Source organism: Camelina sativa, chromosome 9, assembly GCF_000633955.1.
Source record: "Camelina sativa cultivar DH55 chromosome 9, Cs, whole genome shotgun sequence".
Taxonomy (NCBI): domain Eukaryota; kingdom Viridiplantae; phylum Streptophyta; class Magnoliopsida; order Brassicales; family Brassicaceae; genus Camelina; species Camelina sativa.
The window spans coordinates 23,568,261-23,594,029 of record NC_025693.1 but is presented as its reverse complement, the minus strand read 5'-3'; the positions used below and the strand labels follow the sequence as shown (position 1 = coordinate 23,594,029).

The following is a 25,769-nucleotide window of genomic DNA, read 5'->3' as shown; positions in this document are numbered from 1 at the left end:
ATTAACTCGTCCTAGAATGACCTTGAACCTAGAAAAAAATATGTTTTTAAGTCAATTATTTTTCCGGTTACAACCCAAAAGAGACTACTCTCAACTCTCTACTAAAATGTCGTGTTTCCATTTCCAATCAATTAACAACTGTCTACTGTTTCTAAAAAAATAATATATGTGAATAGAAACTTCATTGTGTTTTACATATTTAGACTTTAAAATGACATTTTTTTTTGTTTTTCACAATTTCTGTAGTTTTAAATAAATTTGGTGATGATGAGAGTAGTTGTTCTGAGTTTATAATTTAGGAGAATGGGTTTAAGGTTATTTTCTCCAAGAACCCCAAAAAGTCTAAGCTCAAACTCGTTTTAAGCATCCACAAAACATTAAAAGGATAGATAAAGCTGTCTATGTAGAGAATTAGAATTATAACAACGATGGACCATAACAAGTTGTAGATCTGGTTCTTGTATAATCATTTTTGTTCTTTTGGTCAGATTTCACTAATCACCATTTTCCATTAACCACATTGTGGTCTCTGTTTTGCTTTTGCCTAGACTCTAGAAACTGTTGAAACTAGGATCTTTATTATAAAAGTTGTACAGTTTAAAAAAAAAAAACACATTCAGAAGCTGATCAACTAAATATGCTCGAGAAAGAAAATTAAAGAAAAGTTCACTTGACAGGAGCAAGAAGGGTGTAGAGAAGGAGGAATGAGACAATGACGATGGCTCCAATAAGTGTGAACCTCGGACTAGTCCAAAGCATTAGATTAGATCTCTCTGCTTTTTTAATGGGATCGATTTCTTCCGACGCCGGATAATCCGATCTTGGAGGATTCCACGTCACGTACTTGTCCATGTTGAACTGAGAGAACAACGTCTTCTTGCTCTGTTTCTTGAAACTCTTCCACGCCTTGTCCCAATCCGTCGACGATCTATCACCACCTGACATCGAATCAATTGAACCGAATTAAACCGATTCCAATCCAATTATATAAAATCTTCTGAGATTATTACGAGAATCTCTCACCGTCTGCGTTACGGGGAGGTTCGTTTTTGGAGCAACGGAACCTAGAAGAGGATGTGAATCTTGGGATCATCCGGCAGATATTGGAAGAATTTAAGCCGGAGATTCGTACTGAAATGTCCATTTTTTTTTCCGATTTCGGTACGGACAAAAAAGTATCTGAGTGTTGTTGTGTTCTTCTTCTTCGATTCTCCGCCGGACAATGTTCCTTAGCCAGTTTCAATCTCTTGTTGTGTCTTCGTTGGTGACACGTGGCTATCAATGGGACCCGTAATTATTAATATGAATTCTGAACCGGACTGGTTATTATACGGTTTAAATCTGGTTAGGGTAATACCCGACCGAACCGGAAATTGACACTTCTAGCTTAAGCGGCAACTAGCAGTGCTACCTCAGTAATGGAGAGCTAGGGTTTTCCTATGGTATGAGAAGATGACATCTTTTATATCGAGCCTAATGTTAGACTAACTCTGTAACTCATGACTAAATTAATATTTATTTATCTTTGATTTCATAATTTTCATTTACAACAAAGGAAAAAAAAGTAAAACTGTTCATATCAATAATAAATCCATTTACACAGCTTACCCAAAAAAAAAAAAAATCCATTTACACAAATAAACCTCAAAGTTGATTATTTTCAAGAGGGGGTTGTTATTACAACTTATACATGATTGGTATACTTAAAGAACAAGTTGAAGATCCATACTTACTGGACCCTCAGTGTAAACAGTCTCTAGTTGCATATTTTTCCTTTGGCTTTTAGTTATGCGGCCTTATCTTCTCACCAGACCCGCTCTCTTGTTCATCTCCACTGTCCATCCTAATTAGACGGACCAGATCATATAACGCATACCCATTCACTTCACTCAAAAGACTAGGCTACCCACCCCGTTGTAAGTTTGTAACCGAAAAAATAATAAAATTGACTACTCTTTTTTAAAAAAAAATTCCTCAAAAAATGTATTAAAACTCAAGTGTAAAATTTCTATTATATATTTTATCAGTTTTTTTTTTCTTTTGGTTTTAATGTGAAGATTATTTTTTCAGTCATCACTAACACAAATTAGATTATAGTTTTTTTTTTCTTTTCTTTCACAATACAAACTAAACAAGAATGTCACTTATATATTTCACTAAAATGTATATTATACCAACAATTTTCTACAATTTTGGCTTGTGTGATTTTATTTTTTTACTGACTGAAAAGGTAAAAAAAACTGTAGAAATAATTTTCTTTTTTTACAAATTTTCATAGAAAATAAAAATATCCAAGTGGGAGATATTTCAAGAGGATAAAGATTTTTTGCCGATAAATATCAAAAAGTTCTCACAGTTTCTTATCTCCACTCTCACAAACCCTCTCTCTCGCAGCAGAACCCTTTCTAAAACCTTATCTTCTTCTTCAGAGCTTTAGCTTCGAGAGAGCAAAATTCTCAAAAAGCTAAATAGCCCACCCACCACCATGTCTGCCTCTGCTTCTTCTCTCTCCGCTTTCAAACCTAAATCCCTTCCCCTCTGCGTTTCCAGACCCGCCGCTTCCGTCTCCGTCTTGCCTCCTTCCCTCTCCTTCAAACTTCACTCCGACCACCTCGTCTCTCTCTTCGCTTCCTCCTCCTTGAAATGCTCTTCCCCCGCTCGGTTCGTCAGGAACGTTGCCGTGTCCTCTGATTTCGAAGTGGAGGAAGATGACATGTTCGCCGACGGTGACGATTCGGCCCCTGTGGAGCGTAGTTCCTTCTCTCCTGACCTTAAGCTCTTTGTTGGTAACCTTTCTTTTAACGTTGATAGTGCTCAGCTCGCTCAGCTCTTTGAGAGCGCTGGAAATGTTGAGATGGTTGAGGTGAGATTTATTTCTTTAGGGTTCTCCTTTTTTTCAGATTTGGATTTTAACTTCTTGAATTGTTGTTGATGGATATAATGATTTGCTTATTACCTCTGTTTGTGTAGCTTTATAGTGAATCTTGTTGTGTCCTCTGTTTATAATGGATTGATATATTTGTAGGTAATCTATGACAAAATGACTGGACGGAGCAGAGGTTTCGGATTTGTGACAATGTCCACTGCAGCTGAAGTTGAGGCAGCTGCTCAACAATTCAATGGCTATGTAAGAACATACTTTTGGTTCTTTGCTATAGTGTTGCTTGTGTGGATTGTTATGTTTTAGAGATAGTTAAATTGTGCTGTTTTATCCTCTGTTTAGTTTTGTTGAGACTTTATGGTTATGTTTTAGTGTATTCTGCCTATAAGATGCATCTTCGTCCTTTGATGAAATCTGTCTCAACTATTATGTCGTTGTTGTTTCTTATTTGGAGATAGAAGTTGCTGAGATCATTGTTGAACCTTTTGTTTTTAGCGGTTTAGCTGTAGCGTCTTGTGCATTGTGGTTGTGGCTGTTTTTTTTTATTAATTACTTTGAAATAAACATTTTCAGGAATTTGAAGGCAGACCCTTGAGAGTTAACGCTGGCCCTCCTCCACCTAAGAGGGAGGAATCCTTCTCCAGAGGACCAAGGAGTGGCGGTTACGGTTCTGAACGTGGTGGTGGGGGTTACGGTTCTGAACGTGGTGGTGGTGGTGGTTACGGGTCTCAACGTGGTGGTGGTTACGGTTCTGAACGAGGTGGTGGTTACGGAGGGTCTCAACGTTCCAGTTATGGTTCTGGATCAGGGTCAGGTTCGGGCTCAGGTTCTGGTAACCGTCTTTATGTAGGAAACCTCTCTTGGGGTGTTGATGACATGGCTCTTGAGAACATGTTTAATGAGCAAGGAAAGGTTGTTGAAGCCAGAGTCATTTACGACAGGGACAGTGGTAGGTCTAAGGGTTTTGGGTTTGTGACACTCAGCTCTTCACAGGAGGTTCAAAAGGCCATCAATTCTTTGAATGGTGCAGTAAGTATCATCTCCTTTCTCTTTGCATAATACTCGGATCAGTACTACTTACAGTAAGATAAAACATCTGTTACTACTTCCCTGTAGGATTTGGATGGAAGACAAATAAGAGTCTCAGAGGCTGAGGCTAGGCCACCAAGAGGCCAGTTTTGAGCGGCCACCCCACTTCACCTTCTCAAAAATTGCAGATTCTGGAAGGTAGGACTCTCAAATTCTCAAGCCATGTTCAAGCATTTTCTTTCTGATTCTCTGGCTACAAACGACTAATTTACTTGGATCTTGAATTGTAACAGGTTCTTTGAAGCATATGGGGTTAAGAGTGAGAAGATGGCGGTTTCAGATAGTAACTAAAACTCACTGCTGCTGCATGCTAGGCTTTATCCGCCTTAGATGTAGAAGATCATAAAGGAATGGTCTTTTTTGAGAAAGATAACGATTAGGTTAAAAGCATAGGCCCCTGTTTCTTGTCTGTCTGAATCCTGCGGTTGATTTTAGTTGGATTTGCATTTTTCTTCTTCCCTTTTTGTTGGTATTTTGACACCTTTGGCTTTTTGGAATATGAGTGACTGTAGCAGTCTATTTTGCTTAATGTTTTTGTTTTTCTGTTCTAAAAACTAGTTCATCTAACTTCTTAAAAATCTCAAAACTAAAAAAAATCTGGAATGCTTTTGAGGTTGTATAATCAGTTTCTCAATTTCTCATATGAAACCAATTGGAAGACCGAAGACTTTTACCTCAATTATGTTCTCTGGATTCACAGAACTGTGTGAGTTTGGTATGATCCTTACATATTCGTTCCTAGTTTTGTGAAATCAGGTGTCAGCGGGCCTAATTAATATTGTTTAAAGGGCTACAGAGGCAGACTTCTTGAGTGCTCCATATAGGCTTGAACCTCTTGGCTAAGCACCCTTAACCCCAAACAAAAGTTTCAATTTCTTTTGTATACCTAGTCTGACTCTAGGCCGGCCCATTGACACCCTTATAATTGGAGGAGTATTCTAATACTAATCCCCCTTATACGTAACATGCCAAATTAATAATGTCAATGAATATAGTGTGCGGATGTCATTGTGAGGAAGGTATCATCGACGTCATTAACTTAAACAAAAAAAAAAAGAGACTTCAGGAAAAAGAAAAAAAAAAAAGAGAAAAGTTGAGAACAAATGGGGCATAGCAAAATGACCGAAAGCAGAGGAAGGAACATTGAAGTGAATTAATGGGGAAGGTTATGTCTCAAAAATAAAGAACACACAAATAAATAGATGTCAACTTTGCTCTTTCGACATCATACTTCCACCATTCTTCCTGCCTACAAGTTAGGCCTTTATCTTCCTTCTTTTTCGTTTTGTCTTTCGTATATCAACTTCAACCTATATTAATCCTTATGATGTCTACATACTCGTACGTACGTATGTTATAGGGACGACGTGTATTATTAAACATGAATATAATGTTATAGTCATAGAGATATAGGTGAAGTCCAACACTAGTTTAGATCTCTATAACACAAATTATCTATACGTAAGAATAAGAAAAATAAACATAATTTAAAAACAATGTTTCCCTTAATCAAACTCGTATTTTGGTGATTCGTTTATGTTTTGTGATCCTTTTATCAGCGAATATCTCCTATGAAAATGACACACAATGTCTTGTGAATTCGGGTACGCGAATCCTTTAAATCAACTATTAAGCCACATAGTAAAGAAGAAACATGTCGTTAGAAACGAATATTCTTTAACCTTTAAAAGGTTTATTTATTTATTTTTATATTAAATGTGTGTACACAATGATATTTACAAATCGGCCTATAAATGAAAAAAGTGAAAATCTATTCTTGTGAACGGTCTGTTAATTTGATTTTACAACAATTTGTTAGTGTTGTAACTTCTCTTTTTTTTTTTTTTTTGGTTGTGTGTGCAGAGTATATTGAATAAAACATATACTTATATTTAATCCATGTCAAGAGTGTGGAAATTTCTGTGATTCCAACTTTCTATATATTCAAGATAAGCGATATGATTTATGAAAAGAGTTTAAACTGAAAACTGTGAATTGATAACAAATGTATGAGAGTGTTATACTTCATTTTCAAAATTCACAAACTTTATTGCATGCCTCCTAGTGTACCTTTTTATTTATTTTGTTGGGTACTTGCACTCCACGTACAACCCATCTCTTAAATAATATATCGAAGTATCATTCAAGAATATTCTGTGTAATTAATTTTTGTGGTTTAAAGTGCTATCAGTAGTGTAAATGTGTAATTTATGTTTGTGTGTGTGTGTGTGTGTGTGCGCGCGCGCGCGCGTTAACACACTGGTTTAAGTTGTTTTTTTTGGCTTAAGTTGTTAACACACTAGTTTAAGTTGTTACTCCCCTTGACAAACATCATTAAGTATAATTTCATCATGAGATAAAAGTAGTAGTCTCACTCTCATCTATGTCAGCTTCGGTTTCAAAAGAAAAAGAGTTTTTCAACGTGGAATGATAGGTAAGTAGTACACTGTTCAACTCTTTGGGAGATCAATCAGGTTAGGTAACTAATTATGTCAGGAAACTTAAATCATATTTATCTAAATTAACATATACACCATAATGACTGGTGTACTCTCATCGCAGATTTTGGGCGGTCGTAATTGCAAATGGGGGCCCTTGTTTGTACAGCTGCAGTGCATATGGTCGTCATTAGGCTCTTTCATTAACATCAAATTGAATACAATTTTGTTGGAAATCAAATAAAAATTAAAGTAAATTGTCTGATAGAAACTAGAAAGCGAGGAGCCTTTTCACTGCTCTTCCTGCTTCTTCTGTATTCGGCGCACACACTTTTTCTACAAACATCCATCATATGCATCCATCAAATGGACCCTATTTATTATGCTTTTTTAAAAAAAAAATTTGTTTCGATTTTTAATACATTTTTATGCTGTTAAAATAACTTAACCATGTTATATTGTTAACAAACCTTAATATACTTCGAGTTTTTTTTTTTTTTGATAAAAATTTAGTTCGAGTTTAAAACATTATACCATCATAGTCGATAACTTATGGTGAATCAAATTAACCGAGTAGTACAATTCTCTTGGTATCTTTTTTTTTTTTGGACAAACCAATTCTCTTGGTATCTAAAGAGAAACTTATGTTTTTTTTTTTTTTTGTCAAACAGAGAAACTTATGTTATGAAATCAAAACCAAAAGCAATTGAATGTTGAATATATCGAGAATTAACTAATTATGTCGTTTTACACTATACTACCAGTCTACCATCATAGTATATTCGATTATAGTAGTATAATAGAATTACAAAATTAGGTTTGAAAATGAGAAACCCAAGAGGAATGTGGAGTGCAGTAAGAAAACCAAACAAAAGAGTTAAATCCGCATGCAGGTACAAATACACATTGGTTTCAAGAAGTAATTATTTGTTTATAATCTCTAAACCGCGCGCACAATATATAAATCTGATAGGGCAGCTTAGCTTGCACTGAGTTCTTGGGATTGCATTTTTTTAAAAAAGTTTCGTTTTCTTGCACAATATTTATATTCTCTCTGTCCAATTAAGTATGAGAGAGTATGGGGTTAGTACTGTCCATTAATGTCCGTGGAAGAAGGCAATTTAGTGGCCTACGGTTTATAACAATTAGCTCTAGTTCCATACTACTATGCCTTGTAGTACTAATTGATTAAGATCGATCATTTAATAACCTAAGAACAGTTCCATACTACTATGCCTTGTAGTACAACTTCATCATCAACTCTTCGAAAAATAATAGTTCAAATATATTCACCAAATCCATATATAGTTTTTGGGAGAAAAAAACCATGAAAACCCTAATAATAATTTGCTTCTTTTTCGTTTTTGTTTTCACGTGAGGCGTGGAAAACGATGTCAAGAAGGTTTCATGTTTTCTATATACCTCATCATTTGAACAAACTTGCATATTATACTCTATATATCTTACACTGTGTCTTGCTACTTTGATATATAAGTCATTGCTTCGAAGCCAAGCACAATCAATTTTTACTTACATTGACTACATTGAACCAAGCTCCACGATCATACCCTCTACCCAGCATGGCAACATTATATTTATAGTATTTATGTAAACCTATTTCCTTTCGAATTAATTTCCAATAACGTCATCCTCTATTAGGGATTTCTAAATTAAATAAAATCATTTGTTAGCACATTGGATCCTTTTAATAATATATCATTGTGGTGAATAACGAATAATTTATACATAAAGCCATATTCTAACATATGCGGATATAATTTAAATAATTTAATGGAAATAGCCATGGAATAGAGAGATATCCATTATCCAAATGTACAGGGATATGGGTAAAGCCAAGAGAGCTTTTGATATCTACGAAACCATTATCATTAGAACAAAAAAAAGCAAGAAAAGCAGAATATAATCAAATGTATTAAAAAAGAAATGTAAACGAGACTACATTGATAATTAAAAAAAAAGGCCATATATAAAACTCATTTTGTGTTTCTTATTTATATAAAACTACATTGATAATCATCAATGGCTCATTCCTCCATAACCCAGACATCATCATCTCCTCTAGTTATACATATTATGTTATGTTATGGAGTATATATGCTACATGTTTGTGTATCACTTCCTTTACTCATCACTAGTTTTGATCACACCTTCATTTAAATATTAGAGAGTTGAAAGTAAATTATATTTGGACCCATCTTACATGTTCAGATATATGTTGACAATGAAATTTCTATTTTTATTTATTTTGACTGTCGAAAAAATGAAAAATTTGTTCTGTTCTAGAAAAAGGGAATCAAAAAGTGAGGTAGCTTTATATCTAAATCAGTTTCTTTAATCTAAATATGTTTTCTTTGTCACTTCCCATTATCTTCGGCACGACAAGTTTTAAATCGTTTTATAACAAACATATAGAAAAACATGTAAGGATTATTTCATTTTCAAGTATCCATCTAATTTTGTTATAATTTTTTAATTTTAATTTTGATGTATATATATGAATTATGATTCTTAGGAAAATAGAGGCCTAAAGCAATTTTTATATGTAGTGTTTTATAAAACAGGAATTTAGATGCATTTAGAGGCTACATAACCATTTTGCTAAGAGAAACTCCTTGACAACTAATCCAAAAAATAGAATATAAGATGTGGCCTAAAGCATATGTTTTCGCTGTCTTATGGATGGACTGAGACTGATTATGATTATCATATAAATTTAATTTCAAAAATGAGTTTAATTCAATATAAATCTCTCTAAAAGATCGAATACTTTTTCTTCTATACAAAAACTAAAAAAAAGCTTTAAAAGCTTTGGTAAATTCATGGTTGCATAAATCTCTCTAATATGTAAGCTTACATATTAGTATAAATTTGGCTAATTCCCTAAACACCGATCCATACCCATTTTGATTCTTCTTCTTTTCTTCGGTTCCAAAGTCTTTGGAGTGAATAAGTAGATGATGAACATTTTTATATACCCTATATATCCAAAGAAAATTGGGGTAAGCATACATACTAATAATAAGTGAACTTTGGCCAACAACAAAAAAACACAAAGAAGTGGTCCACGCGTGCCAACATGAACGGGTGGCTGCGACGCGCGTGCTACATTCTCTCACGTGTGAAAATAATCCCAAATATAAAAGAACAAAAAACTCTTTCACCCCATTAAAAAAATTGAGAGAGAGAGCATGACGAGAAAACGCACTCTGTTCTAATAACTAGTACTAGTAGTAGTATAATAACAATCCCCCAACTTGAAAGCTTTATCTAGTAGGCAAAACAAACACCACAACTCTCTAAAGTTTCACTTCTTCTTCATCTTCTTTGACACTTGTACGATTTGTACATGTCGCTTTATGTTCTGTAAGGAAGCAAAACCCAAGTGAGAGATTTCATTAACAAAAACCCCAAAACTGTTTTGTTTTTGTTTTCATTAGAGTAAAAAAAGTTTCGACTTTTTTTTTTGTTTATAAGTTTGAGCTTATCGTAATCAATGGAGGTCAACACTGAAACCATGCAAAAGTCAAAGTTCGGAAGAATCTGTGTGTTCTGTGGAAGCAGCCAAGGCAACAGAAGCAGTTACCAAGATGCTGCTGTTGATCTCGGCAACGAATTGGTATTCTTACTTTACACACATCTTGTTGTTATTTCTCTCTGTGTGCGCTTCTCTTCTCTGTTCTTTGGGTTTTTACTGTTTATTATGTTCACCAGATGTTTGTGAATATGTTTGTGTGTGTTTTTTTTTTGTTCTCTTTGCAAAGATGCAGAGCATTTCCTCTGTTTTCTCTACTTTGAAAACGTTCTTAAAATATGTGATATAAATTTGTGCTTCTTTGATAACTCAAAAAGGATTCTTTTTTTTCACCTTTTCTTAACATATCTAATCTTTTATGATCTTGGAGCCCACGTATTTCCGAATGAGAATGTTTGTCTCCAAGTTTGATAGTACAAAGAGAGTATCCTTGGTTTTGATTTGTCTTCTTAGCTCATTTCTCAAATTATCTGTAATGAGAACAATGGTTTTAAGTTTCTCTGTTTTGTTTGCTTTTACAGGTTTTAAGGAACATTGATCTAGTCTATGGAGGTGGAAGCATAGGTTTGATGGGTTTGGTTTCACAAGCTGTTCATGATGGTGGTCGTCATGTTATTGGGTAAATTCTTCTTCTAATCACTTAAACAGAGACTTTTTAAGGATGATACAATTAAAATCGATCAAAACATCCTACTAAGACTCTTTTTGCTCATCATTCTTGTCATTTCACCACAGAGTGATTCCAAAGACACTGATGCCTAGAGAGGTACGCTTGCTATAACCCCTGAGGAAGAAAGTTTGAACTTTTTAAGTTTGCTTATTGAAACAAAAAAAAAAAAAACAGTTTCAGTTAAGAAAAAAATAAGATGAAGTGCTTCTTACCTAAAGTCTTGGAGTGAATTTTAAAATAAGCCAATTTGCTAACAATGCCATCATTGCTTCTGGTCATAGAACAGTCTAAAGCTGCTTTTTTTTTTGTGTTCCTTTTAATTTAGCTTAAAGTTTCAAGATTAGTAGTTAATATTTTTAATTTTGGCAGTTGACCGGTGAAACAGTAGGAGAAGTAAGAGCAGTTGCAGATATGCATCAAAGAAAAGCAGAGATGGCTAGACACTCTGATGCTTTTATTGCTTTACCAGGTTAGTATTGATTTCTCAAAATCTTTTTTGTTAGTCTTGAAATTGTGTTCAAAGTCCCATCTGTTTTTATTGTTACTTATTGTTTTCTCTCTATGTACGTTTCTCTTACAACAAGTTCAGTTCTTTAAACAAGTAATGATTATGTAAGATAAAAAAACTGGTCAAGTCTAGTGACAGCATTGTTTAGGAATCTAATTAGCATCATATTTAGGCTTTTTAAATTCTTAAACTGTGGAAAATCAAAGCATTAAAGAAGAATAAAAAGTGATTAGAAAATAGCACCGAAAAGGGTTTAACTCTTTTGACTGATTTTGCCAAAGAAGATGGAAGAAGAAAATATTGGTAGAAACATGTTTTGTTTCTTGGTCAAACTCAAGCTGTAGTGTGAAAGCAACTGTTTCAAGTTAAAAAAATTTAAAGATGTATTGGTTTGCTTTGTAATGATTTTTGGGTTTTTATAAGGACAAAATATTGAATACAATAACCACAGATGCCTTGACCCATCCACATCTCGCACTGAAAATTAGACCAATCTCTGTTTCTTTTTTACTCTTTACCTTTTACTTGGGAGCTACTTCTCTATTTAGCTTGTGTATAGTGTAACTGTGACCAAAGTTTTATTTTTTCTTACCTGTTTCATGTTAAAAGACAAAAGCCTGAAACAGTTTCAGAAAAAAGGTATGTTTTGCCCATCTAAGGAAGTCTTCTTCTTCAATACGACCCTGCTTTTTTTTCTGTAATCATGTCCATATGTGAATACTAAATAGAGTCAGAGGATAAATCCTCTTGTACAGAGGACAATTTCTGCAGATGAAGCATGTATTTTGGTGATTTGACCATACAACAATAATAATGTTTACGGATTATAATGTCTTCTGCTTAAAATATTGCAGGTGGATATGGAACACTGGAAGAGCTTTTGGAGGTCATAACATGGGCTCAGCTTGGTATACATAACAAACCGGTATAGACCAATCACTATGATCCTTCTTAAGATTCAGACTTCAGTTAACAATTTTAAACCCAAAAAAAGTCATTAAAAGCTAATTATCATTGTCTTTCCTGTAGGTGGGTCTGCTCAATGTTGATGGATACTACAACTCTTTGCTCTCTTTCATTGATAAAGCCGTTGAAGAAGGGTTCATCAGTCCAACTGCACGCCAGATTATAATTTCTGCACCTACCGCTAAGGATCTTGTTAAGAAGCTTGAGGTACGTGACAATTGGCATTTTAATTGATGCAAAAGATTATCAAATGGAAAGCATATAACCATGTTGTTGTTGCGGTTGCAGGAATATTCGCCTTGCCATGAAATTGTTGCGACTAAGCTTTGTTGGGAGATCGAGCGGATCGGTTACTCTTCTGAAGACTGATATTAATCAGGATTTATCTAAACATATAACTATCAATACTTGATGCAGGAGGATTTAAGATGTATCTTACTCAAGGAAGGAAACAGATTTTGAAGATCTTTTATTAGGAAGATAAACTAAAAATTTCCACTGGGGGAGGAAAATCTTTTGTGTAAATTACTACTTGGCTTTAACTCTCGAAGTGTTCTTGTGTCTAAGAATCACCTTTTTCTGTAATTCAACCTGAGGAAGTTTAACACCTTTTGGCTTTGGTTATAATATATGCAAAACTTTTCATGCCAAGGAAACAAAATTTGATCTTCATATAGAAAAGAACATCAATTTTATTTGTTTATACAACATCTGGCTAAACTAAATTCACACAAAACAAGTAGTTTTCACTCTCATGGTTACAAAACAAAGGTTCACAGTAATGCCTTACTCTAATCTCTACGCTCTGTGCCCTAGTACAATCAAACATATCTGGTTAGAAACTTAGAAACTAGACTGATTAATCTTCTTCGTCAGTTTCAGCATGGTCATAGCAAAACTCTGAAGAACTAGATGAGTTCTCAGCTTCCAGACCCTTGAGCTTCTGGATTGCCTCTTGAACATCAAACAAAAGGGCATCTTTAGCTGCTTTAACCGAATCCTTCTTCTGAATTTCATTAGGTCTTCTGTTCTCTTTCCCGGCAAATCGAGTAGACTCTGCTTTTCTTTTAGCTTCCCTGAGATGCAGATGATCAATGTACCTCTCATGCAATGCCTTGTTTTTGACTTGTTTCAGGACTGGAGGACTGACGAGAGTTGTTTGGTCTTTACTTGAACAAGGCACTGGACTTTCCAGGATTTTCGGAAGACTTTGCCTTTTCTCTATTGGAGTTGAGAGAAAGTTCCGTGAGATGGTAGGCTCAAGAACTGAGAAGAGATCAAATCCACTACCTTGATCCATATGACTTTGCTTCTCCAATAGATGCCTGACCGTCTTCTTTGAGAGATTGTTTCTGCGCTGTCGTACCTTAGTCTTTGGTGAATTAGGTTTCAGTAGTTTGCTTGCAGAGAGTGAAAACTGCGGAATCGTGGATAAGTTTGCTTTCCTGGATCTTCGAGGCTGATGTTGACGAGGAGTGATCAAAGCTGAGTTCACTCTATCAAAACATTCCTGAGCAGTTTTTCCAGGTACCATCTTAGCAACTTTTTTCCAGAAATGAGGACTCGGCTTCACTGTCAAATAAGCTCCCTGTAAAGCTAACTCCAGCTCCTCTGTCCATCCACCTGTCTCATGCTTCTTCCTTGTTTTCAATCCTCCTTCTTCTTCTTCTTCTTCCTCCTTACCCATTCTCTTCACTTCATCAGCTTTTGGCACAGCATTTTCGTCCTTATTCGGCTTTGTAATTCTCTTCCTTTTCCTCTGACTAAGACAGACACTAACTTCTTCTTCTTCTTCTTCTTCTTCTTCTTCTTCTTCTTCTTCTTCTTCTTCTTCTTCTTCTTCTTCTTCTTCTTCTTCATTATCATTACAACCTTTAAACAACTGCTTAGTCCGAGGACGAAGACGACTTCTACTTCTATCCTTAGATTTGACTCCATCTCCACCTTTACCTTTCTCAGATGAAACAGATTTCGTAATACATCTACTCAAAACACCTTTCCCTGTCTCATGCTTCTTCTTTGTCTTCAATCCTTCTTCTTTCTGCTTACCCGTTCTCTTCACTTCATCAGCTTCTGGCACAGCATTTTCGTTCTCATTAGGCTTTGTAATTCTCATCCTTTTCCTCTGACTAAGAAAACAGACACTAACTTCTTCTTCTTCTTCTTCTTCTTCTTCTTCACTATCATCATCACAACCTTTAAACAACTGCTTAGTCTTAGGACGAAGACGACTTCTACTTCTATCCTTAGATTTGACACCATCTCCACCTTTACCGTTCTCAGATGAAACAGATTTACATCTACTCAAAACACTATTACCTGATTTCCTCCCAGTGGAAGAAGAAGAAGATTGATTCACAGATCCTCCTCCACTCAAAAACCTAGGAGACCGTCTCAGAACACAAGAAGACGAAACAGTGGTGGTCGTCGATTTCGTGCGAGAAGAAGATGAGGTCAATGCAGACTTCTCTTTTATGTCACCGGAACATTCCCTACTTGAAAGCCTAAGAGACCGTCTCAGAGAAGGAAACCCATCAGTCGAAATCTTCAATCCCGGAGATTGTTTCGAACTCGAATCTCCCATTGGACTATCGAGTGAGTACACTAATTTCTTGGATACTTCATTAAGAACTTCCCGGCGAGTTTTCTTCGGCGGCTCCGAGAAAAAGCCCAGATCTTTCTTGGGTTTCACTTGACTATCTCGATTCTGCATAGAGATTAGCCTCGCTGAACGACGAATCGGTTGCGGCAAGACGACGGTGGCTTTTTTTCTCGTCATTTCAACCCAACTGAAAGAAGAAAAAAAAAAACAAATCTCTCAAACAAAATACGAAATTAGTGAAAATGGCAAATCTCAGAGACGAATTAGACTAAGAAAGAAGTACCCGGAACAGTGATTGATAATCGCAGATCTGTAAAACCCTAGAAAAGCTTGGATTTTTTATTTTGCCTCTCGATAGATTCAACTTCTTTCGTCGTCACTCCTAACAGTAACCTCTATTGCTGGGTTAGTTGAGAAGTTGATACGGTTCAACTAAACCGAGATTTTGATTGTACCGAAAGATTATTAAAGTATAAACGGGCTCAGTCGAAAAGATGAAAGACAAAGCCCAATATAATACTGGACCGGGCCTTTTCGTATCGAAAGGACAAGTTGGTAATTTAGCATAGGAACGAAAGAAACCCTAGTTTCGACCACTTAATACGTTCCTCTACTTCAAAAAACCCTAAAAAGCTCATTTCGCAGCAGCCTCTCTTTTCGTTTGAGCCACACTGAGAAGAAGAAGAGCGAAACTCTCCATTTCACAGAACCATGCCGCCGAAGTTGGACCCGAGCCAGATCGTCGATGTGTACGTCCGTGTAACCGGAGGTGAAGTCGGAGCCGCCAGTTCTCTAGCTCCAAAGATCGGTCCTCTCGGTCTCGCACCGAAGAAGATCGGAGAAGACATCGCCAAGGAGACGGCCAAGGAATGGAAAGGGCTCCGTGTCACAGTGAAGCTGACTGTTCAGAACCGTCAGGCTAAGGTCACTGTCGTCCCATCAGCTGCAGCTCTCGTCATCAAGGCGTTGAAGGAGCCGGAGAGAGACAGGAAGAAGGTGAAGAACATTAAGCACAATGGTAACATCTCATTCGATGATGTGATTGAGATTGCTAGGATAATGAGGCCAAGATCTATCGCCAAGGAGCTGAGTGGAACTGTGAGGGAGATTCTTGGAACGTGCGTCTCTGTGGGGTGCACTGTTGATGGGAAAGACCCTAAGGATCTTCAGCAGGAGATTCAAGAAGGTGAGATCGATATTCCTGAGAATTAAGGAACAAATGGTGTTTTTTTTTCTTCTGAAATGGGAATTTGAAATGATGTTGTTATCTCTCTATCTCTCCTTCTTTTACCCTATTTTGTTTTTGTTTGGGAACTTAGCTGCTATCATGTTTCAATTAGAATGACTCAAGTTTTGAATTATTATTATTGTTCTATGTTTCAAAAACCCCAATGGTTTTCTCTTCTTCTATCATTCGTAGTTTAATTTCTGCTTTTGTGGACATGTTTTGTTTAAGCTCAAATGTGTCTTTGTTTGATAATTAGAATCTGAAACTGCATTGGTGTTGTATGTTTTGCTCAAAGTTGGGACCTTGATATTGTATGGACTATGGAATGTGCTTGTTTCTTGGCTAGTGGTTGTAGATGAATATGGTATTAGCAGTTTGGTGGTTATAAGATGAGAATTTCAGTTTGTTTGTAACACTGTCTAGTATTGTTTTTGATCACTGCATTTTAGTGTTCTGTGCATAACTATCCGAAACTATCTACTTGAGCAGTTGGTGTCATCTTGTTTAGACCTGGTGTGAATCTCTCACTGCAACTAGCCTTGTCCTATTGATTCTTCTTATAGGGTTTTACTTTTAAGTTACTTTGACTTTAGTTTTGTTGCATGGAATTTTCTTCTCATGAGATGGATAATGGCCATTTGATTGCATTGTCTTTTGGACAGTTTCTGATTGATTGTAAAACAATACTTCTTTTGGCAAAAAGTTTTGACTTTGTATTCTCTGTTTTGTGATTTTTAGAGAAAATTAAACTTGCGATCTTTATTAAATCTTGAGCTTCTCTTTAGATATCTTGTTTTACCTGTTTGTTTTCACTGTGGCACTTGTTTTATAATTCTCTGCCCTCACAATATCAAATTCAAGTCATTTGTTACAACTTTTTCTTCTCTCGTTTGTTCAGTCTTAAAATGTTATTCTCGAGCTTTTTGATTGTTTAGCGTAGATTCTATATTTTAGTCCCTATATGTTGAATGAATATAATATGCTCACTTGCAGAATAACAAATAGTGTAAAACAATATGTTTCTTCAAACTCGAGTAAACAACGTATATTTAGGGATTCCTTTGCCTAAACTTGGAACACGTGCCAATTGTATTGCAATGCACCATCAAACTTCTCCCATATGCCTTCTGTATTTGGACAGTAGTCACGATCTATTGATTGAATAAAATTGCTCACTTTCAGTATAGCTAATTGTCTAAATCTAAAACAATGTATTTGGGAGAAGTTCAAGTGAAAACAGAGCAATCCGATAAAGCCCAAATTAAGAAACGCCTTAACACCTTGGTGGAGCTTATGTGCCTAAACATGGAACACGTACTCATAACATAGCAAAGCACCATCAAACTTCTACCATATGCGTAGGCAGAACAAACGTCAGTCCTAGACTCCTAGATTACCAATTTGACAACAATGTTGAATGGCAAGGAAGAATTATGATTGTTTCATCATTTATAATTATCGATAAAACGGTGGAGACATAAACTTACTGATTTTGAATATATCTTTTGTTGCTATAGAAAATATAACTTGATCACAGCCATTTATTTTTGTTTAACTTGAAACAATATATCCTTTCGACTTTTAATTTATAAGATCAGTAACTAATAATAAAAATTCATATAATGTTTAGGAAATTAGGAACCACTCGTTATCGCATGCAGAAATGGTCCAACCTAAAATAGAATAAGACATTGTGAAAATGGAACGAAAATAATAAGCCAAGAACGCAATATTCTGTCATGTTTAACGACAAAACAAGGGGTGATAAAAAGAACTATTGATTTTAGTGAGATACTGAGATTTTCTAGTTGATAAATGTTTTATATTTATTGTTGTTTTTCTTTTCTTTGGCCAACGGTTGAGGCCACCGTGAGGGAGAATAAGTGAAACAGAGGGAGTGAAAGAAAATTACTCTAAATGATCATATGGTGATGGGCGAGAGCTAATTTATGCTAAATGACTAGATTTTTTCTTATATATATATATTTTTTTTTTTTTTTGCAAAAAACACAAAAATGGTACTAATATTTTCTTAATAACATAATTATAGCACTTTATTTCATCATGAATAACAGAGGGTACGTAGTATTTAATTCGTAGCATGTTATTCTAAAGACGTGGCTTCCCTAACACTAATACGTAACTCAACAAAAGACAATCTAGGTGAGACGTCAATGTACCCCCAAAAAGGCACATTATTGTACTGGACTGGCCGCAAAATTGGACCTTTGAGAACCCATCAACAAAATAAACGTTGAGAAATTGATAGGAGTGTAACTTCTTTGTGCGTACAAAATATTAGTAACTGTATACTTTATAGTGAGTTAGTGACTACTATATCATGAGAAGCCATATAGAGTATATTGTTATTTCACGAAAATTTAAACCCATGTTCTTGTGGTAAAGATCGGATCTACGATGTTCTTGTAGTTAAACCTGTTTGCATTTTTAACGATCTACCATTACTAAAACAAAATAAAATAAAATCTCATACATGATATATCTAAAACATACAGTAAAAAGGTGTAAATTTATTTAGGACTAGAATTTCAAATTTAATCGCTGTCGGGTTCGATATTAGTAGATAATAATTTTGTGGTTTACAAATTACAATGATCAACGACAAGTTTGTATGACTATTATTTTCTACACACAAATATTAGTCGGACGTTACGATATAACATTTGGATGTACATATATATCCCAAGTGATTATCATTGAATTGTATGCAAGTATAATAAAGTTTTAATTTCAAAGAAAGATAAACCGAAATATGTTGTTTCGAATTCGACTTTAGGTTGAATGACTAGTGGACAAAAACTATGCAAAACAAAACAACGTCATATTATATTTTACTCGATTTGTCTATAGAACATTAAGATAAGGTTAATGCTAGTTTTTCTATGAATAGAAAGTGTAAATTTACCAATTGACAATATAAAACTAATTGACAATAGAACGAATTAGATAGAAAATGCATAATTGTTTATCTTAGAAAAATATAAACAAAAATAGACAGCTGACGTGGAATATTCGTCTAATAGTAGCCGACCAACGTAGCCAAAACGATAAGGTTTGCCACATGGCAAAACTTTAACCATGGAACTTCATCTCCTGTCTTTGTTTTTTTGGTTTGTCACATTTTTTTTTTTTTTGGTTGTTTTGTCAACAATATATTTTATTTATTTATTTTGTTCAATTTTCGTTTTCAGTCTGTTGTGTCACTTGTCAGCGATTTTTCGAATTGTGCAAGGAAATTGGAATTAGGATTGAAAGAAGAAAAATGCAAATGATTGGTAGGGTCTTCGTAACGTGGCGTTTTGAGAGTGGTTGAGTTTACACAACGGCTGTGCTGAGTTGGAATACATCAGAATGGACGGTGATGATACGTTTGTCGGAGCAATAGGGTCGGGATTAGTCACGCGCGCCAGCCACCCTTTCACGTGTCACGTTTAGCCAACACAGCCACATTAGTAAGATTTAAACCTTGAGTGGGAATCTCGACCCACCCCCACAAAACGGTACCATAACTTTACACCCTGGTTTTAGAGTGTGATATACCGACGGACATTTATGGATTGGGTTCGTTTACGCTTTGGTTAGTTCATGTTAGATCTTAAAACTAGAAAAAAATTATCAACTAGTTTTGTATTGAAACTACAAAGGGATTAGTTCACTGACATATTATCTAACACTTAGATCTTATGACTATAAGAAATTATAAGTAAGAGAATAACATTTCTGTACACGTACAGTAACTACACTCAAATTTTGTTCTAATGATACTGAACCAATACATATCTCATATCTGACCAATAGCATAGCTAACCATGCTTAGTTGGAATGAAGAACTTAGCCATGCTTCGTTGGATCAATATAAAGTTTTTGAGTTTTGTTATGTGTTTTGAAGAATGAAAGTGCTGATTGGATTAAAAGTGGACGTAAAATTATAATTTTAAAATGCAATGGAACATAAAGTTGCGGCTTTTAAAATTGTGAAAAGTGACAGGCTATGGTATTATAAGACAAAAAAAAGAAGAGAGCACCATATTGATTGATAGTATAGTATATTGGGTCGGTCTTAAAGAAAATGACATTTAGGTGATGGGGCGGCGAGGCTAAGTTAAAGTAAACATAAAACCTCCATTATTATTTACCAGAAAAAAAAATAGAAAATTTTGAATGACACAAAACTTATAAAATATTTCAAAGTTGTGGTTCTGATAGCTCTCCACCATCATCATCATTCATCACTGATTGATATACCTCCAATTTCTAGGAGATATATAAAAACAACTATAGTAATATATACGAGTGGATATAAAGTCTTGTCTTATGATATCATAAACTAACTAATCCCATATCATTATTATGTATTTACAGACGCATGTTCAGTAGATTTGGATCAAATTTTGTTGTCATGGGTACTTGGTTCAAAGAACTACGTAAAACTCTACTAGAAACGAATATAACTAACTAAACTCAAAAAATTAAATCTACTAATTTATTTGACTATTTCAACACTTAAAAAAAAAACTAGGGTTCTTGTCTAAATTATGTATGATATAGATATATATGAAGCAATCATTAATTAGAATTGGTTCGAATTTTATTTCAGGACAGCTAGCTTATAATCATTTTGTCAAAGCTACTTTCGTCACAATAATCATTCATAGAACTTTTTTATTCATTTAATTTATTAAAAGGATTTAACAAACTCTCATTCCAAAAAAAAACCTTAGACATAGAAAACAAAAAAAAAAGCCATAATATAACGTTTGCAAAAATACATTTTAAAATATAACAACAAAAAAAATATACACAAAAATAAAGTAATTAAAACAAGAGAGGAGAGCTCTCACTATAAAAACAGAGCACATGTTCCTCTCACTAACCACTCAACAGAGAAGCAAAAAGAAGCCATTTGGTTTGAAAGAAGAAGAAGAAGAAGAAGAAGTTAACTATGGCGAAGGATGTGGAAGCCGTTCCCGGAGAAGGATTTCAGACAAGAGACTATCAAGATCCTCCGCCTGCTCCGTTTTTTGATGGGGCGGAGCTAAAGAAGTGGTCTTTCTACAGAGCAGTCATAGCCGAGTTCGTAGCTACTCTCCTCTTCTTGTATATCACCGTTTTGACAGTCATCGGTTACAAGATTCAGTCCGACGTTAAGGCCGGCGGCGTTGATTGCGGCGGTGTTGGAATCCTCGGTATCGCTTGGGCCTTTGGTGGTATGATCTTTATCCTCGTCTACTGCACCGCCGGTATCTCTGGTAATGAATCTTCTTCACTCTTGGTTTTGGTCCGGTTTAGTTTCAGATTATCCGGTTTATCTTTGAATTTTTTAAGTACAATTAAAAATAAGTCAAGTAAAACTGAAATCATTATAAATTTATTTGGTGTTATTTTGGTTTTGATTTATTCGAATTTAATTACTTTTGCAAGGAAAAAGTATTGTTTGGTTGACATCACAATTTAATCGGTTCAAAATGTTAGGTTCCAAAGACGAAAAACGAGTTTTGTCCTAATAGAACATTTAATAAGGTCATGACTAGATCGGTTGAGCTTATCCGAACTATAAGTATATACATATACATCTCAAATCTAAGCTATATTTTTGAGCCATTGACTAATCCGGTCTTGACAATTACTGAAACCGGTTAATTAATTACATGTTGTGCCTTAAATTATCAACTGATTACATTTTCAACTCTGTTTTTGTGTACCTTAGGTGGTCACATTAACCCAGCGGTGACATTTGGGCTATTCTTGGCACGTAAAGTGTCGTTGCCTAGGGCCGTATTGTACATCATCGCTCAGTGTTTGGGTGCGATTTGTGGAGTTGGATTTGTCAAAGCCTTCCAAAGCTCCTACTACACCCGTTACGGTGGGGGAGCCAACTCTCTCGCCGATGGCTACAGCACAGGGACTGGTCTTGCTGCAGAGATCATTGGTACATTCGTTCTAGTCTACACCGTCTTCTCTGCCACTGACCCCAAACGTAGCGCCAGAGACTCTCACGTTCCGGTGAGTCACNAAACCGGTTAATTAATTACAGGCTGTGCCTTAAATTGTCAACTGATTACATTTTGAACTCTGTTTTTGTTACCTTAGGTGGTCACATTAACCCAGCGGTGACATTTGGGCTATTCTTGGCACGTAAAGTGTCGTTGCCTAGGGCCGTATTGTACATCATCGCTCAGTGTTTGGGTGCGATTTGTGGAGTTGGATTTGTCAAAGCCTTCCAAAGCTCCTACTACACCCGTTACGGTGGGGGAGCCAACTCTCTCGCTGATGGCTACAGCACAGGGACTGGTCTTGCTGCAGAGATCATTGGTACATTCGTTCTAGTCTACACCGTCTTCTCTGCCACTGACCCCAAACGTAGCGCCAGAGACTCTCACGTTCCGGTGAGTCACATTTATATGTAGTGCCTATTTGATTATACATACCTAACCAAAGGTCCAAAACCGTAATGGTATATAGTGTCATTCGATTTTAGTCTCACTAATAATTTTGAATTTGATGTAATGAAAGGTGTTGGCGCCACTTCCAATAGGATTCGCGGTGTTCATGGTACATTTGGCCACCATTCCCATCACTGGAACCGGAATTAACCCGGCAAGGAGTTTCGGAGCTGCCGTAATCTATAACAAGAGCAAGCCATGGGATGACCACGTAAGACCTCATTGTTTCTCCATTATATTCAGCTTATTATGTTAATATATATTACGGAAAGAATTATTTTGAACTTTCTTTGATGAATACAAACAGTGGATATTTTGGGTTGGACCATTCATTGGAGCTGCGATTGCTGCATTCTACCACCAGTTCGTTCTGAGAGCTTCAGGTTCTAAGTCTCTCGGATCTTTCAGAAGTGCTGCCAACGTCTAAAACCCACCAAAACCAGATTCTCAATAATAATAAAAATGAAGTTGTAATCTCTGTACAAATCTAAATCAGTCACTTGCAGTTTTCTAGCACTTTCATATTTGTGTTTTCTACTTGCTGTTTTTGTGAATTTTCCTTCGGTGTAATTGTTTTTTCTTTCGCTTTTAATCGATCGAGTGAGAGGAACTAAAATCAATGAAATCAAAGATGTTCTTGTTGCATTGTGTCTTTAGACTCTTTACAATAGTACATTTTCATTACATAGAAGATCCTTAAAAGAAGCATTCAGAACAAAAATCTTTGTTAATTTTAAATTTAAATGTCAAACGCAAACGAAAAAAAGAGATGTTTCACTGACTGATTCCTATTCTTCTTTTGGTACTGCTTGTAAAAATATATATATACAGACAGAGAAAATTTTCAAGACTTGTAGAGTTTCCAAATTACTTCAGTAGAAATCTTTGAAAGTGATTCTTATAGACTTATAGTTATAAGTCATTTAACCAAATTAAAACCCGACATGAAGACAACTAGACAAGTAGACAACCTTTTTGACTTAAGAGAAGTGAACAAAACACACTCTTCCATCACACGAGACTTGTTTAGTTGTTTATAGCAAAAATGGCATAGCTTAGTCATATGAATCTGTTTATACTATAATTCGCGAAGGTATGAATAAACAGATTCATCTTTGATTCGCTAGTATGAACACCAGACTTTCATCTTTTGATTGTAATAAACAGATTCATAATTTGTATCCCTAGTGTGATGGAAGAGTTAAAACAGATTCATAATACTAGTATAAACAGTTAATAAAATTCTTATTTGTATCCCTAGTGGCTAGTGTATGGCGGCCTATTTGTAGTCAATGGGAGATATTGTAACGGTTTAGAAGTAACCGACCTAACGCAAAAGAGAAGCTTAGAGAAAGGTAGGAGAGATCAACAGACGAAAACCTTCAAGCGCAAGTAATCCCTTTTGAGTGAAGTAAATAACATTACTAAACCAATATTTTATGGGTCGATTAGCGTGGCCCATTAGTTGTATCTTAGCCCACATATTAACAAACAGGTGTTAGTTGACCTCTCTCAAACTTCTTCGATATTGACCTAGTTTTTTCAGTTTACCCGATCATCTTCCTCCTAATTTGTTTCATCTTTAATTTGTGTAATCGATTTTCGCAAAGGTGGATCATGGGAAATCTATTTAGCGGTGAAAACCGCCCCCAATATCACCGAGACCGTACGTCGTCGCCGTATCCAAACCCTAATCTTCAGTACCAAGGCAATTATCCGTCGCCGTACCAACATCAAGACTGTGCTAGGTATCCTTATGGTGAGATGGCGTCTTCGGTTTCGTACGTTGAGCACCCGAAAGCAGTGACTATAAGGAACGACATCAATTTGAAGAAAGAAACTTTGAGATTTGAGCCTGATGATCAAAACCCTGGCAAGTTTTTGCTCTCCTTCACTTTTAACGCCTCTGTTCCTGCAAGGTAAATGATCTTGATCAAACTTTTCAGAGTGTAATTGCTAGATTACTTAAATGCTAAAAGGTTTTTTTTTAATGGTTTTTTGATTCAACAGCATCACTGTGATGTTCTTTGCTAAAGAAGGCCAAGAATGTAACATTATTGCGACAAAGGAGGATCTGTTTCCACCCACAACAGTTAGTTTTCCAAAAGGTTTGGGACAGAGATTCAAGCAGGCTTGTGGAACAGGGATTGATTTCTCAGCTTTGTCTGAGGCGGATTTGGTTGAGGCATACGAGACAGATGTGTATCACGTGGCAGTGAAAGCAGAGGTAGCATCAGGAGAAGACGATCATCCGGAGTCTCAGACACCGAACCGACAGATAACTCATGCGGTTTTAGAGAAAGATCGTAAAGGTGAGTACAAGGCGAGAGTGGTGAAGCAGATCTTGTGGGTGAATGGGATTAAATATGTTCTTCAAGAGATTTATGGGATTGGTACTACAGTTGATGATAATGGAGAAGATGCTAATGAGAGAGGAAAAGAATGTGTCATCTGCTTATCAGAGCCACGAGACACCACTGTTTTACCTTGCAGGCACATGGTAAGCATATAAATTTTCCCTTAGAGATAATATGAGAAAGAAGACTAGTACTTTTGTTTTTTCCCTGATTGATTGCTAACTTTGATTTGTGTTTTTTTTTTTTTGTGATTCGTAGTGTATGTGTAGCGGTTGTGCAAAACTTTTGAGGTTTCAGACAAACCTCTGTCCCATCTGTAGACAACCGGTGGATAGGCTTTTGGAGATAACAGTCAACACTAATGACAGGAACCAGTGAGCTTTGCTACGTTGTTCTTCTCCTGTTTGTATAGAGAGAGAGCTTCTCATTGTTCTTGTTTGTGGTATATATGCACTATGGAGGGATTAGAACTCAAGTTCCTAACTATACATGTTCCAAGTGTGTTGTAAACTATCAGGCTATTTTATCTATACGGGCTTATGAAATGAAAACTTTTGTAGCACCCGCAGCAGCACTTTTAGAGACTTTAGCCAATCGGATAGCAGAGCGAGAGACGAGGGATGCGTTGACAAAACGGCAAGCAATCCTTGTATTAACTCACCCGTTGACAAAACGGCAAGTTTTTTCATTTCATAAGAGGTTTAGTGGCGCATCCGCAAGCTGATCATCAAAAGAAACGTGACTAACTCGAAGCTGGTCTTGTGGATAGGGTAACGCAACATGCTTCATTCGAAAGTGTGAACCCGAATTAGCACAAAAATAAGTAGCTCCAAATGTTGTCACAATAACTAAATAATGCAATTAATCTTGAATCTAGAACTAAAGAAAATCAAAGAGCCTAAATTAATCTTGATGTTGTTTTATAAAAGAAACGGAAAAAATCAACAGGCCAAGCAATTGGTAATGAATAGCTACTTTCTTTAAGAAAACATATTTTTTTTTTTTTTTTTTTT

General features: G+C 35.7%; 7 protein-coding genes across 8 annotated transcripts; 5 read left to right on the top strand and 2 right to left on the bottom strand.

Moving 5' to 3' along the window:
- Positions 560-1,242, bottom strand: LOC104711914. The gene is made up of 2 exons (XM_010428695.2): positions 1,024-1,242; positions 560-938 (listed from the first exon to the last, which is right to left on the bottom strand). Exons 1-2 carry the CDS (start codon positions 1,142-1,144, stop codon positions 667-669), a joined length of 393 nt encoding a protein of 130 aa, XP_010426997.1. The 5' UTR covers positions 1,145-1,242; the 3' UTR covers positions 560-666.
- Positions 2,357-4,504, top strand: LOC104711913 (29 kDa ribonucleoprotein, chloroplastic). The gene is made up of 5 exons (XM_010428694.2): positions 2,357-2,863; positions 3,026-3,127; positions 3,455-3,910; positions 3,998-4,108; positions 4,204-4,504. Exons 1-4 carry the CDS (start codon positions 2,486-2,488, stop codon positions 4,061-4,063), a joined length of 1,002 nt encoding a protein of 333 aa, XP_010426996.1. The 5' UTR covers positions 2,357-2,485; the 3' UTR covers positions 4,064-4,108; positions 4,204-4,504.
- On the top strand, positions 9,616-12,947 carry LOC104711911 (cytokinin riboside 5'-monophosphate phosphoribohydrolase LOG4-like). Of its 2 annotated transcripts, XM_010428689.1 has the most exons (8): positions 9,616-10,045; positions 10,483-10,580; positions 10,697-10,727; positions 11,001-11,100; positions 11,749-11,778; positions 11,994-12,064; positions 12,169-12,312; positions 12,394-12,947. In XM_010428689.1, exons 1-8 carry the CDS (start codon positions 9,923-9,925, stop codon positions 12,472-12,474), a joined length of 678 nt encoding a protein of 225 aa, XP_010426991.1. In that variant the 5' UTR covers positions 9,616-9,922; the 3' UTR covers positions 12,475-12,947. The 2 variants fall into 2 exon arrangements, with proteins under 2 accessions (XP_010426991.1, XP_010426993.1); XM_010428691.2 differs by lacking the exon at positions 11,749-11,778 and having other exon boundaries at positions 9,923-10,045; positions 12,394-12,525.
- Positions 12,780-15,088, bottom strand: LOC104711912 (altered inheritance of mitochondria protein 44-like). Its single transcript, XM_010428693.1, has 2 exons — positions 14,991-15,088; positions 12,780-14,894 (listed from the first exon to the last, which is right to left on the bottom strand). Exon 2 carries the CDS (start codon positions 14,882-14,884, stop codon positions 12,965-12,967), a length of 1,920 nt encoding a protein of 639 aa, XP_010426995.1. The 5' UTR covers positions 14,885-14,894; positions 14,991-15,088; the 3' UTR covers positions 12,780-12,964.
- Positions 15,320-16,082, top strand: LOC104711909 (60S ribosomal protein L12-2). The gene has a single exon (XM_010428688.2). The coding sequence runs from the start codon at positions 15,419-15,421 to the stop codon at positions 15,917-15,919; it is 501 nt and encodes a 166-aa protein (XP_010426990.1). The 5' UTR covers positions 15,320-15,418; the 3' UTR covers positions 15,920-16,082.
- LOC104711908 (aquaporin PIP2-1) lies at positions 20,792-23,044 on the top strand. Its single transcript, XM_010428687.2, has 4 exons — positions 20,792-21,205; positions 21,664-21,959; positions 22,470-22,610; positions 22,707-23,044. Exons 1-4 carry the CDS (start codon positions 20,899-20,901, stop codon positions 22,824-22,826), a joined length of 864 nt encoding a protein of 287 aa, XP_010426989.1. The 5' UTR covers positions 20,792-20,898; the 3' UTR covers positions 22,827-23,044.
- LOC104711907 (probable E3 ubiquitin-protein ligase LUL2) lies at positions 23,934-25,320 on the top strand. The gene is made up of 3 exons (XM_010428686.2): positions 23,934-24,318; positions 24,410-24,899; positions 25,015-25,320. The coding sequence occupies exons 1-3, from the start codon at positions 24,017-24,019 to the stop codon at positions 25,132-25,134; spliced, it is 912 nt and encodes a 303-aa protein (XP_010426988.1). The 5' UTR covers positions 23,934-24,016; the 3' UTR covers positions 25,135-25,320.